Raw genomic sequence first — 14,568 nt, forward strand, 5'->3', positions numbered from 1 at the left:
GATATGGCTTTGAGATATGGAGCGGAGTGTGCTCAAAATGCGCACCGGCCATTGCGAGGGCATAGGCCTATAGGTCTCATGGATAGTAGACTACAAATGCAAAGATTTTTTAGGACATTACATTTACGGTTGGATGAATACATGGCTACTAGCAGTGGGTATCACATGCGGCTGGTGGCACCTTAATTGTGGAAGACGGCTCATAGTAATGGCTGGAACGGAGTTAATGGAATGGTATCAAACACATCAAAAACATAGTTATAGTGCTTGATACCATTCCATTCACTCCATTCCAGCAATCTTTATGAGCCATCCTCCCCTCACCAGCCTCCTGTGGTGGGTAATATATTTAGAGTTACATTTACATTTGAGTCATTTAGCAGACACTCTTATCCAGAGCGACTTACAGTTAGTGAATGCATAAATTTTTCATACTGGCCCCCCGTGGGAATCGAACCCACAACCCTGGCATTGCAAGCGCCATGCTCTACCAACTGAGCTACAGGAGGCCAGTTAGCGATCTAGTTAATGCGTTTTGAGTTTCCACTTCCTCAGGTGTTGAACCACAAATTAATTAGCCTATGATTTGAGTTAGTGCACATAAAACATGTAATTAATCTCTATTGAACAAAAAAAATACAAATCTGGAAATTCTGGAGTCCTATTTTGACAGTAAAATAGCAACTATAGTCTAATTGTCAACCCAAAATTCATGACAATCACTGGATTAGGTTGCACATCAAAATATCTTGAATCATGCATTCATGCTTGGACATGAGCTGGTGGCGTGCGCAGTGATGTGGGCTGATGTGGATAAAATGCCAGGGCCGAATTCTTGTCCCAGTCCGCCCCTGCCTACACTGGACTAAATACCAAAGCCACAGTACAACAAACTACTGTATATAAAGGGTCTCAATGAAAATGTCTCATGAGCTGGGCAATTGTTATTATATATTTATGTGGATCCCCTTATCTGTTGAGGAGACAGATCACTAAAACCTCAGACACACTCAGCACCTGTCAGAAATGTGGAAAACCTTGACTTCACACAAAGCAACGTTTTTTTTGGGGGGTGGGGGGGAGGGGGTAGGGTTGTAGCCTATATTCCATAGGATGTTTTTTCAGTCAGTCCACTCCTAAAATCAATTGTCTTACTGCACTATTTGTTGGTCTCAGCTCAACTGGTAATGTATATTTTGTTCTCTTTGTAAAGGAATAATGCAAGTCAGCAGTTACTTTAATCTCAAATTTGCTGGCAAATTAAATTATTAAATTATATCATAGTGTAAATTCATTTCAGATAACTTTTAGTACTTAATAGAATGACTCCCTGGCGTCTTTCTACTGTCAGTGGCACTAACAGGCCAGCAGGGGGCACACTCCTCAAAACCAAGAGAGCAATGAAACAGAAATATTGTACATCATGATTAGCACTGTATCAATCAGTGTAGTATACTTTCAATGTATACAATTGTGTATTTAAAAAAAGCTACTTCTAAGCCATTCAAAAAAAACAAATATTCTCAATACAGTTCTTGAATGTCTGTACATAAAAATGTTTGATAGTTCATGCACAATGCACTGTAATTACTAAATGGATTCACAATAAATTCAGTAATTTGTTTTTACAACCTAGAATCAACAATGCAAGTTCATATTTTTGTACATAATAGTTTATTGTTTTTTTTCCATTGTCAATAAAAAGGTCAAGATTCAGTCCCCTGAATTAATGACATTACATCATATTGTCAGTAATTTTTTTCATAATACAAATCATAATACAAACAGAATAGGTAACTACAATAACCATATATAAACCACACCCTCATGTTCTAACCCCGTCCAAACTCTCTAGCGCAAAAGTCTAAACAATACATTAGTTTAGTTTCAGTAATAAAAACAAAACTAAATCGATACCCCCCGTTTAAAAAGCTCTATATTTTACGATACCTTGAGTTTAAATTTTCCCTCTGGCATCACACACACTAAGTTATATTCTCCACCCCAACACTTGCCCAGCAAAACACAAATAATGTACATGCATAAAGTTGTCAAAGTATCGATACCTCACTTCATTATCACAGGGTCATCATAGGGTCAAGTGAGACTATTCTCTATTCAGTCTCAATGAACCACCGTGTTAATTATTCCTAATTATATTCAGAGACCTTCGTCGCAAGAACCCATTAGGGTACAGTAATGACAACTGACAGTGAGTTCTAGTCTCATTCTGTCTTAGGAGAGCCTAGAACCCTGGAGAGCCTAGAACCCTGGAGAGCCTAGAACCCTGGAGAGTCTAGAACCTTGGCACGGGAGCCTGAGGGACATCCACCACCTTAGGTCTGGTGACACACAGCATACGGTGAAAATGGAAGATACCTGTTCAAAATGATAATAGAAAAACAGCCACCTACAAAGTGTCACTTTCACCCATGCAGTGTAATGTATTGTTTTTATCATCAGCATACAGTGTCCCCTCAATAGAGACAGTAACTTCAGTATTCTATGACTAAGTCGTTCCTTGAGTCCTTGCTTCTGGCCTTTCTGGGGGCAGGGGCAGTTAGTCAATAATGCAAAGGAGACACAAACGTAAATATTATATTTTCAACTACACTTTGGATGCTTTGTACAATAGTGCTGAACTTAAGACCTGCTTATCATGCTTGTGTGTGTGTGTGTGTGTGTGTGTACTGATGTGGTGGAACCTGCACCACACTAACAGTGAGAGGCTCATTTATGGCTTGGATCAATACTGCCACCATAGAAGAGCTCCTATACACCATAGACATTGTATCATATGTTCAAGAAACTGGCATCCATGTTGGCTCCATGTTATTGACTTAGAACCAACATGGAACAAAATTAAAATTAAACATTTCTAACGGAGTTTGACGAACTCTGTGGCTCTGCTATACACTATACATGTTTTTATTACTTTGAGAGAAAAATGCATGAGTAAAGATTGAGGATAAGTGTGAATTAAGGACTGTGTATTCTTTTCAGATCTCAGAAAGTCAGTTAAAGTGTTATATTTATAAGACGCTATAATGCCATTTCTTTCCCATCAGGAATAGTCATGAGAAATAGTCATGATGAATAGTCATGTGGTATATTAATTAGGAATAGTCATCAGGAATAGTCTTCCTATGTGAGTGATACAGATGAATAGCAGCAAACTGAACAACCATTTCCTACACTACATGACCAAAAGTATGTGGACACCTGCTTGTCAAACATCTCATTCCAAAATCATGGGCATTAATATGGAGTTGGTCCCCACTTTGTTGCTATAACAGCCTCCACTCTTCTGGGAAGGCCTTCCACTAGATGTTGGAACATTGCTGCGGGGACTTGCTTCCATTCAGTCACAAGAGCATTAGTGAGGTTGGGCACTGATGTTGGGCGATTAGGCCTGGCACGCAGTCGGTGCTCCAATTCATCCCAAAGGTGTTCGATGGGGTTGAGGTCAGGGCTCTGTGCAGGCCAGAGAATGTGTTTCCACTGCTCCAGAGTCCAATGGCAGCGAGCTGTACACCACTCCAGACGACGCTTGGCATTTCGAATGTTGATCTTAGGCTTGTGTGTGGCTGCTCGGCCACGGAAACCCATTTCATGAAGCTTCCCACGAACAGTTATTGTGCAGACATTGCTTCCAGAGGCAGTTTGGAACTTGGTAGTGAGTGTTGCAAACGAGGACAGACGATTTTTACGTGCTACGCGCTTCAGCACTCGGCGGCCCCATTCTGTGAGCTTGTGTGGCCTACCACTTCGCGGCTGAGCCGTTGTTCCTCCTAGAAGTTGCCACTTCACAATAACAGCACTTACAGTTGACCGGGGCAGCTCTAGCAGGGCAGAAATTCTACGAACTGACTTGTTGGAAAGGTGGCATTCAATGACGGTGCCACGTTGAAAGTCACTGACCTCTTCAATAAGGCCATTCTACTGCCAATGTTTACCTATGGAGATTGCATGGCTGTGTGCTCGATTTTATACACCTGTCAGCAACGGGTGTGGCTGAAATAGCCGCATCCACTAATTTCAAGGGGTGTCCACATACTTTTGTATATATAGTGTATTTGTGCGATCAAATGTAACAGAAAATGCCAGTTGAGATGACCTCATGGACACCATCCACCATCAGTCGTACTCTCTCTATCCTCAGAACAGTCAACTGAACCGTCTTCTCAAGAGCTACAGAGAAGACTGTATATAAATGAAAATACATTATTTTCCAAAGGCCTCTCAAACCTTTTTTCCACAATACTTCCTTCACATTAGGAATCTATCAAGAGACACAGAGGTCTCCTTACAGAAGAAAACAAACTAGCTAATTTTTTATGGGCCTGATTCCAGATCTGTTTGTGACCACAAACAGATCACAAACAGACCACAAACAGATCTGGGATCAGACTATCCATGTTCATCTCAGGCTTCAGACACATTAGATAATATGAACGGGCAACAGTCAAACAACTAGTCAGAGTAATACTGCAGTACATCGTTCATTCCCCACCCTCACTCAGTTATCACAACCTTCAGCTCAGAAGAAGTTCAAATGGCTGCCTTCTACAGCCAAAGACACACACTCACAGGAGAGCAGACTTTCTTATAGTCATGTGTCAATGACTCTCAAAGGCCAGTTCTATTCTTCCCCTAGTCCTTAGTTAGGACAGGACTACATAGTTGAACGAAATCCAAAGAGAGATGTTGATTATTAGAGAGACGGGGAGAAAGACAGAGATAAAAGCAGACAGACAGCTGTCCACTGCAGACACAGGGAGGAGTGATATCAGCTCAGGTCCATACAGAGAGCATCTTCAACTCTGTGAGTAGTACATACATTTTTGTACACAGAAAAGACCATTCGTATTGTACAAACACTCTGCCTCAGGAAGTCTCTAGGAACACGTTTCCAGGTGTCTGACAGGTGTCCATATCAACATCTCACATTTCCATGAGTCAACGCACACAACCTCAACCACACACACAGCCACACACACACAGCATAGTGGATGCTCCTTTTCTACTGACTTAAGGCTGTAGTTTGATGTTGTTGTACAGCTCCTTACACACACACACACACCCCCTCACCTCCTCCTCTCTCAGGTGTGTGCTGCGGCCAGGTCTTGGTTGATGAAGCGTCGTAGTCTCTCCAGGTATTGGCTGTACAGCTCTATGTCGTTGTGCCCCGCCCCCTCCACCCACAGGGGCTCCACGGCCTTGGGACAGCGCTCAAACAGAGCCAGGCCGTGGGAGAAGTCTATCACCTCGTCCTCCGTCCCGTGGATGATCAGCACCGGGGACGGGATCTTAGACACCTTCTCTATGCTGCAATACACAGGTTACAAGCAGTTTGCAAGCAGTCTATACTCAAGTTTTAAAGTCATGTATAGTCCGTTTTTAAGGAGTCTATAAGCAGCTTTGAGTTATGCTTCATAACCTGTCGTTGATGTCATTGTTTCTGTCATGTCATATGTTTACGATTGTTTTCTAACGTGCTTTTAGCTGAGGAGTCACAATATTTCTTTATAGCCAAAGGATGTAGGCCTTTGTGACAATTTCTGTTGTTGTGGATCTAAATTTAGCATTCTAATGTGCTTTGTGTGTGTGACTCACTTGGGGAAGGCGTCGAAGCAGTAGGTCTTCTTGGTGTCGGGGAAAGCAACCCTCATGCCAGAGGTGAGAGGGGAGTGGAGCACCACAGCAGCACACTCAAACCTGGATGCCAGGTCCACCGTCGGTACCGTGCCAATACTCTGCCCGTACAGGATGATGTTCTCTGGGCTGATGCCATACCTGGGACACACACACACAGATAACTGAGTAAACAAATACACACCCAGAGAGGACCAGAATAGGCCTACTTGTTATTCACTCCTGAATAGGCGTGCTTGTTGTTCACTCCTGAATAGGCCTACTTGTTATTCACTCCTGAATAGGCCTACTTGTTATTCACTCCTGAATAGGCCTACTTGTTATTCACTCCTGAATAGGCCTACTTGTTGTTCACTCCTGAATAGGCCTACTTGTTATTCACTCCTGAATAGGCCTACTTGTTGTTCACTCCTGAATAGGCCTACTTGTTATTCACTCCTGAATAGGCCTACTTGTTATTCACTCCTGAATAGGCCTACTTGTTATTCACTCCTGAATAGGCCTACTTGTTGTTCACTCCTGAATAGGCCTACTTGTTATTCATTCCTGAATAGGCCTACTTGTTATTCACTCCTGAATAGGCGTGCTTGTTGTTCACTCCTGAAGGGCAACGGTGTGTACAGTTTTCAGCCCAGCACTACCCTATCCTATCCGCGTGGGTACCATAAGTCCTCACAAGGATAGTAAAACAAGGAAAATTCGGACAAGTGGGGACATTTTGCCGGTCCCACAAGGGAAATGCTATTTTAGGGTTAGGGGTTAGGTTTAGGGTTAGAGTTACAATTAGGGTTAGGAGTTAGTGTTAGGTATAGTTTTAGGGTTATGTTTAGGTTAAGGGTTAAGGTTAGATTTAGGGTTGGGGAAAATAGGATTTTGGATGGGAATCAATTCTTTGGTCCCCACAAGGATAGCAATACAAAAGTGTGTGTGTGTGTAACAGCTGTTTACCGTGAGCGCAGGGCGTGCCAGGCAGCGTCTATGTCAGCGTAGAGGTTCTTCTCTGAGGGTTTGCCAGTGCTGACACCGTAGCCAGAGTAGTCGTAGGAGAAGATGTTGCAGTTGATACGCGTTCCCAGGCCAATGTAGAAGCTACTCATCTGACCCAGGTCTACTGCATTACCATGGGAGAATAGCACTGTGAACCTGGGAGAGGTAGAACAGTTACCAGAAAAGAAAGAAGAGAATAGGTTGGGAGGAAAGGGTGATGTTTAGAACCATAGAATAAAATAGAACACTAAAATAGAACACTATAATTTATGCATCTCAATAAATAGAAAAACCTGCACAAACTCCCTTGTTGTGCAAAAGAGCAAGAGAAATGTCCGGATCCATCATCTCTATACTAATCTAGTTCTTCTCTCACCTGGCGTTGGGAGCACATCGGATGTACATGCAGCCCACCCTGTTCCCCCGGCTGGACCTGGTCAGGAACACGTCTGTCATGTCCAGCTCTCTCTGGGTGTACTGGAACTCTGCCCTCTCTGTCAGATGGAGCTTCCACCTGCCCTCTCCACCTCCACCTCCTCCCCCTCCACCACCACCTCTGTCTCCCGCACCACCACCCAGCCGGGAGCGCAGGCCCGGAGCCCCCAGAGAGGGGGGAGCACCCCCAGGCGTGGTCCCGGCTGCTGCCGCAGCTGTAGCCTCTGGGTCAGGAAGCATGGAGTAGGTGGGCTCTGGAGGGAGGAAGGCCAGCTTGGCTGCGATGCGGCTGGGGCAAGGAGGGCAGCAGAACAGGCAGCAGAGCTCTCTAATGGACAGGCCGTTCATCCTCTACTGAAGACAGGAAGAAGGAGGGGGAGGTGAGAGAGGGAAAGTAAGTGTACTTAACAGCTTATCTAACAGTACACATGACACACTGATGGACGGAGCATCTGTGATGGTGCAGAGAAAAGAATCTACCTGTATTAAGGTTCCCCTGGGACTTGGAATGAGACGGCACGCAAAGATGCCAACACCACCTGGTCAAGTCACTCAGCAGACTTGATCAGTGGGCAAAAAGAGCACTAGTTATGAACAAAGCACATACAGACCTACTCGTCTAGCTAGCCTACTACCATACTATTATGTGAGTTGGGTCAGTCACAGTGGGGTTTGAACAGGTGACCCTGTGGATACATGCCATAACAAAGGTCCTGACCTCTTAGCACAGGCGTAGTATGCTAGCTTTGCAGGCATAGGAAGACGTAACGTTAGCTACCAGCTAGTCAACGATGCAAGTTAATATCAGAATTCACAAGCTAACGTTAGCTAGCTACAACGTAGCTGACTATGTATTCACGTTAGCTAGCAACCTAGCTAGTTACAGCCACCTCTGCCTACAACTAGTAGGAAAAGCAAGCTGATAGGTAAAGCTTCGACATCATACTGCATATTATGGTGAATCACTCAGTAAACATTGTTGTTCAATAATACGGATAGTCAAAGTTAACGTTGGCTAACTCGCTAGCTTGATACACTAACGTTAGCTAACGTTAACGTAGCTGACGGAAATATAGCTTGGAAAAGGAGGACATGTTTAGCTAGCTAAACCATTGCAATAACGTTAGCTAGCTATCGGTAAATAGCTTGCTATGTGGTGCAGCAAGTGCTAGTTGGCTAAGCTACGTGTCAAAACATCAATCAGCTATAGTAGCTAGTTAGCTATTTAGTTAACCTAGCTAACGTTAGCTAACTTACCAATTCACGATGGGGTTGCAGACAAGATAAAATATTCCTGTCTATCAAAAAAAGCTGCACAATACTGCGAAAATCCTTCTTTGGACCTGACATGGATAGTGTACTCTGTATAATGTTATATTTATCTGTCATTTGTAGATTGGCTAGCTAAATATCGTGACAATCAGTTGTTGTTTTTCACAACCCTGTCCGACTAGACCCGGAAGTGATGGATAGAGAGGGCGTAGCCCTTAGGCAGTGAAGTGAGAGGCCGGGTTACAATGTTACATTTCACAAAGTTGCCGTTTTCAGAGATTGTATTACGATACTGTGTGTGTGTGTGTGTGTGTGTGTGTGTGTGTGTGTGAGAGAGAGAGAGAGAGAGAGAGAGAGAGAGAGAGAGAGAGAGAGAGAGAGAGAGAGAGAGAGAGAGAGAGAGAGAGAGAGAGAGAGAGAGAGACAGAGAGGGGGAGAGAGAGAGAGAGAGAGAGAGACACAGAGAGAGAGAGAGAGAGAGAGAGAGAGAGAGAGAGACACAGAGAGAGAGAGAGAGAGAGAGAGAGAGAGAGAGAGAGAGTATTTGCCACATACTGAAGTTATACTGCACTCTGACAGCAATCTTTTTTTTGTAAGGGGAGAGGTCAGGTCAAAAAGTATAAAAGTGCCCCTTAGAGCAGTGTGGGGATGAGAACATTTGTACCCAAAGTTTGTGGAGTCTGTGTGGTGTCGTTGCGTTGCTGTGTCTGTTGGATAACTATTTTGAGAACCTTGCGGTTTTTAAGAAATGTTTTGCGGTGTGGTCAGTTGTACTGAGGTATGTGTTTACTTTCTTTATCAGTGTTTATTTATTCAAATTTGACAGACTATGTATTGCTTTAAAAGTTATGCCACTGCAGTAATGCCAAGGCAGCAACTAATGGGGATTCATAATAAATACAAAAAGGTGTCCAAGCAGTATATTGAACCCCAGCTATGGACATTGTTTAGATAATTGAACCCGTCCTCCCTTGAGGTGATTGTCTTTCAGTTAGCCTATGTATTTAAAAAACATTTACTGTTTATGTTAAAATGTGGCTAACTGTTTTCTCTTTCTTTCATGCTGTAGTTTTATTTGTTACTGTTTTTGGTCAGTTGTGAACTCGGTCAACTAGTAGTCTGTGAAAGCACGGAAGCACTATGAGCCATCCAAGTAATTTGTGTTGATGTATTTTACTGTAGCTTGTGTAAAACAATTAAACCCTTAATTCCTTAATAATCTTTGTATTTTATATATATATACAGTTGAAGTCAGAAGTTTACATACACCTTAGCCAAATACATTTCAACTCAGTTTTTCATAATTCCTGACATTTAATCCTAGTAAAAATTCCCTGTCTTAGGTCAGTTAGGATCACCACTTTATTTTAAGAATGTGAAATGTCATAATAATAGTAGAGAGAATTATTTATTTCAGCTTTTATTTCTTTCATCACATTCCCAGTGGGTCAGAAGTTTACATACACTCAATTAGTATTTGGTAGCATTGCCTTTAAATTGTTTAACTTGGGTCAAATGTTTTGGGTAGCCTTCCACAAGCTTCCCACAATAAGTTGGGTGAATTTTGGCCCATTCCTCTTGACAGAGCTGGTGTAACTGAGTCAGGTTTGTAGGCCTCCTTGCTCGCACATGCTTTTTCAGTTCTGCCCACAAATTATCTATAGGATTGAGGTCAGGCCTTTGTGATGGCCACTCCAATACCTTGACTTTGTTGTCCTTAAGCCATTTTGCCACAACTTTGGAAGTATGCTTGTCCATTTGGAAGGCCTATTTGCGACCAAGCTTTAACTTCCTGACTGATGTCTTGAGATAATGCTTCAATATATCCACATAATTTTCCTTCCTTATGATGCCATCTATTTTGTGAAGTGCACCAGTCCCTCCTGCAGCAAAGCACCCCCACAGCATGATGCTGCCACCCCGTGCTTCACGGTTGGGATGGTGTTCTTCGGCATGCAAGCAACCCCCTTTTTCCTGCAAACATAACGATGGTCATTATGGCCAAACAGTTCTATTTTTGTTTCATCAGACCAGAGGACATTTCTCCAAAAAGTACGATCTTTGTCCCCATGTGCAGTTGCAAACCGTAGTCTGGCTTTTTTATGGTGGTTTTGGAGCAGTGGCTTCTTCCTTGTTTAGCGGCCTTTCAGGTTATGTCGATATAGGCCTTGATGTGGTCCTCTGTAGCTCAATTGGTAGAGCATGGTGCTTGTAACGCCAGGGTAGTGGGTTCGATCCCTGGGACCACCCATACGTAAAAATGTATGCACACATGTCTGTAAGTCGCATTGGATAAAAGCGTCTGCTAAATGGCATATTATTATTATTATTATTACTGTGGATATAGATACTTTTGTACCTGTTTCCTCCAGCATCTTCACAAGGTCCTTTGCTGTTGTTCTGGGATTGATTTGCACTTTTCACACCAAAGTACGTTCATCTCTAGGAGACAGAACGCGTCTCCTTCCTGAGCGGTATGACGGCTGCTTGGTCCCATGGTGTTTATACTTGCGTACTATTGTTTGTACAGATGAACATGGTTCCTTTCAGGCGTTTGGAAAATGAACCAGACGTGTGGAGGTCTACAATTTGTTTTCTGAGGTCTTGGCTGATTTCTTTTGATTTTCCCATGATGTCAAGCAAAGAGGCACTGAGTTTGAAGGTAGGCCTTGAAATACATCCACAGGTACACCTGCAATTGACTCAAATGATGTAAATTAGCCTATCAGAAGCTTCTAAAGCCATGACATCATTTTCTGGAATTTTGCAAGCTGTTTAAAGGTACAGTCAACTTAGTGTATGTAAACTTCTGACCCACTGGAATTGTGATACAGTTAATTATAAGTGAAATAATCTGTCTGTAAACAATTGTTGGAAAAATGACTTATGTCATGCACAAAGTAGATGTCCTAACTGACTTGCCAAAACTATAGTTTGTTAACAAGAAATTTGTGGAGAGGTTGAAAAACAAGTTTTAAGGACTCCAACCTAAGTGTATGTGAACATCCGACTTCAACTATATATATATATATATATATATATATATATATATATATATATATATATATATATATATATATATATATATATATATATATATATATATATATATATATATATATATATATATATATATATATATATATATATATATATATATATATATATATATATTTATTTATATCTGCCTCTGACTGTGTTCATGGTCCTAGAACCTGTGATACGATGTCACAGATGGATATTTATGTAATTAGGAAAACCATAATTTACAACAATGACTTTGGCTCTCCTACCTCACAGAATATTATGAATAGGCTACAACAAATTTGATTTAGTGAATATATCATTACTGTCCAAAATTATAGAGTTACCCTGTTCTTATTTGTTGAGATGCTTTTCTGAAGACACCTGCCACTCAGCCGCTTCCATGTCCTCCCACATCATCTTGTTTCCTTAGTTTTGACAGCTTCCACTGATGGCGATGGGAGTCGATGACAGCATAATTCCCTGTGGGAAATGATCACACTCTCATCTTACCTCTCACTCTATTCACTCCACCAGCAGTGGTTCCTTTATTATGCAGTGTTTTTAGGTTATTTTAATCTTTGACATTTTCACACCCAGATTTGTCCTTCATGGGTTATAAAATAATTTTGTTAGATAACATTTTATTGGATCCTTACCTGAATTTCATTCTCCAAAATAGACATTTGCAGTTTGTTCCACATTTTTAGCCTAATGATATGCTACATTTCTAGCCTAATGATATGCTACATTTCTAGCCTAATTATATGCTACATTTCTAGCCTAATGATATGCTACATTTCTAGCCTAATTATATGCTACATTTCTAGCCTAATGATATGCTACATTTCTAGCCTAATTATATGCTACATTTCTAGCCTAATGATATGCTACATTTCTAGCCTAATGATATTCTACATTTCTAGCCTAATGATATGCTACATTTCTAGCCTAATGTTATGCTACATTTCTAGCCTGATGATATGCCACAGTGTTCAAAGACAGAACCTAATGTTTTTATATTTTTTCGATAATTTTTGTGTTTGTTATACACTGAGTGTCCAAAACATTAAGAATATCTGCTCTTTCCATGACATAGACTGACCAGGTGAATCAAGGTGAAAGCTATGATCCCTTGTTGATGTCACTTGTTAAATCCACTTCAATCAGTGTAGATGAAGGGGAGGAGACAGGTTAAAGAAGGATTTTTAAGCCTTGAGACGATTGAGACATGGATTGTGTAGTGGTCCTGTGTGGCTCAGTCGGTAGAGTACTGGGACCACCCATAAATAAAATGTATGCACGCATGACTGTAAGTCGCATTGGATGAAAGCGCCTGCTAAATGGCTTACATGTTACATGTGAATGTTTGCCATACAGAGGGTGAATGGGCAAGACCAAATATTTAAGTGCCATTGAACAGGGTATGGTAGTAGGTGCCAGGCGCACCTGTTGTTGTCAAGAACTGCAAGACTGCTGGGTTTTTCACACTCAACAGTTTCCTGTGTGTATCAAGAATGATCCACCACCCAAAGGACATCCATCCAACTTGACACAACTGTGGGACGCATTCCTGTGAAACACTTTCGACACCTTGTATAGTCCATTCCCCGACAAATTGAGGCTGTTCTGAAGGGAAAAGGGGGGGTGCAACTCAATATTAGGGAGATGTTCTTAATGTTTTGTACACTCAGTATATTTTTCATGACCAAAATACCTGCTAGATTTGAATATGCAAGAACAAACCAAAATGTGTATGTGTGCATGAAAGAAAGAGAGAGCAAGATAAATAGAGAGAGAGAGAGAGAGAGAGAGAGAGAGAGAGAGAGAGAGAGAGAGAGAGAGAGAGAGAGAGAGAGAGAGAGAGAGAGAGAGAGAGAGAGAGAGAGAGAGAGAGAGAGAGAGAGAGAGAGAGAGAAATGACGTCCCCATTCATGCATTGTGGGGTGCTGTGTCGTTTTGAAATGGACCCCTGTGTTGGTGGTTCTAAATATGTGTATGTGACCAATAACATTCGATTTGATTTGATGTATTATTGGATATAGGAGACATTCTGCATTGGTATCCGTCCTCAACATAGTGTCTAGGAATATATCCATTATAGCCTGAGCCTGTGATAACTGAGAGCTTGACCAGTATCTTTCTCGGGCTGTCAAGGGAGCACTGCATGCAAACCTGGAAAGACTGCACAGCTGGGGACCACAGACAGAGAGAATGAATTAAGACTAAATGGAAAGACTCATGAGTATTTTGTCTGCACATATAGCCTATGCCTTCTAGTCATTTGAAGGTGATGCTTACCCCTCTACACCGAGTATAGCCCACTCTTGCGTTTCATTGTGTGATTTGCAGTGGTGCCGGAAAAATATCCTCATCACACAAGGCACTGGAATGTAGCCTATTAAAAAAGCACTGCACCTGCAGGTACCGTATTTCGCTATTACCCGGAAAAGGTTTATTGGAAAGGTCTGGACTGGTCTGGACGCGTTCACTGGAAGATAACGGGGATGCCACTGTTACGCGCAGAAGCCGCTCGAGGAAGAGACAGGTGCTACAGAGGGGATAGGTAGCTTAATAGCCGATTCTCATTCAGGCATTGTGATTACCAAGACCCAGAGAGATCTTGGTGCCGTGCTCCACCGTTTGTGTTGATTTCAGAGGTGGAGGAAAACCTGTCTGCATACGAGAGGACGACTGGCAACAGACCAGACATCGCCTGCATACCTGTCCATCTCGCACAGTGAATGGTGAGTGAGCTAAGCGGTAGAGCGAGATGGTGGAGGATGTATGGTGAACAGGTATTGCGTTCGCAGTACCATCGTTTTTACCGAGGCGGTGCCTTCGGTGGCTGGTGCTCTGAATGTACACATGTTATGTTTAATCAGCTGCCATTGAATGCTTTGTTTGGTTATTGACAATGACAAAGGGTGTTGTGGCATATTCTTTTGAGGTACGTGTCTCCCGTGGTTGCTATACTGTCTGGGCTCTGTGTTCTTGGTGTTATTGAATGCATCATTGTTTTCATAATTGGACATGGATGAATTGATTTTTGTTTAAATAATAATGTGTTCCATCACTTGCATGATGTAGTCCATTAGTTTCATGTGGGCATGATCACTAAAGTTTTTCTTATCAGTTATTCTGATCATAAGGATGACAATGGTGAATTTGATTAGTTTAATCATGTTGACAATT

At 42.1% G+C, this 14,568-nt stretch overlaps 1 protein-coding gene, 1 long non-coding RNA gene and 1 pseudogene across 4 annotated transcripts; 1 reads left to right on the forward strand and 2 right to left on the reverse strand.

Moving 5' to 3' along the window:
- Nucleotides 1-1,655: 1,655 nt before the first annotated feature.
- Nucleotides 1,656-8,678, reverse strand: LOC121535519. The gene is made up of 2 exons (XR_005994752.1): nt 8,643-8,678; nt 1,656-2,690 (listed from the first exon to the last, which is right to left on the reverse strand). It is a non-coding gene; the product is annotated as an uncharacterized LOC121535519 (long non-coding RNA).
- Nucleotides 4,004-8,550, reverse strand: LOC121535513 (alpha/beta hydrolase domain-containing protein 17A). 3 transcript variants are annotated; one of them, XM_041842651.2, is made up of 6 exons: nt 8,335-8,550; nt 7,558-7,637; nt 7,019-7,428; nt 6,604-6,798; nt 5,617-5,796; nt 4,004-5,328 (listed from the first exon to the last, which is right to left on the reverse strand). In XM_041842651.2, the coding sequence occupies exons 3-6, from the start codon at nt 7,423-7,425 to the stop codon at nt 5,103-5,105; spliced, it is 1,008 nt and encodes a 335-aa protein (XP_041698585.1). In that variant the 5' UTR covers nt 7,426-7,428; nt 7,558-7,637; nt 8,335-8,550; the 3' UTR covers nt 4,004-5,102. The 3 variants fall into 3 exon arrangements, with proteins under 3 accessions (XP_041698585.1, XP_041698584.1, XP_041698586.1); XM_041842650.2 differs by having other exon boundaries at nt 7,019-7,431; XM_041842652.2 differs by lacking the exon at nt 7,558-7,637 and having other exon boundaries at nt 7,019-7,431.
- A 4,666-nt stretch (nt 8,679-13,344) lies between the features above and the next one.
- LOC121535501 overlaps nt 13,345-14,568 on the forward strand; it is an 84,137-nt pseudogene continuing 82,913 nt past the window's right edge.

Source organism: Coregonus clupeaformis, chromosome 21, assembly GCF_020615455.1.
Source record: "Coregonus clupeaformis isolate EN_2021a chromosome 21, ASM2061545v1, whole genome shotgun sequence".
NCBI classification, from domain to species: domain Eukaryota; kingdom Metazoa; phylum Chordata; class Actinopteri; order Salmoniformes; family Salmonidae; genus Coregonus; species Coregonus clupeaformis.

Coding starts and splice junctions, on each gene's coding strand:
- LOC121535513 (XM_041842652.2), bottom strand. CDS start 7,425: ATGAACGGCCTGTCCATTAGAGAGCTCTGCTGCCTGTTCTGCTGCCCT. Junction 6,799..7,018: donor CGATGTGCTCCCAACGCCAG/GTGAGAGAAGAA, acceptor TACCTCTCCCAG/GTTCACAGTGCTATTCTCCC. Junction 5,329..5,616: donor TGCTTCGACGCCTTCCCCAA/GTGAGTCACACA, acceptor TGTGTATTGCAG/CATAGAGAAGGTGTCTAAGA.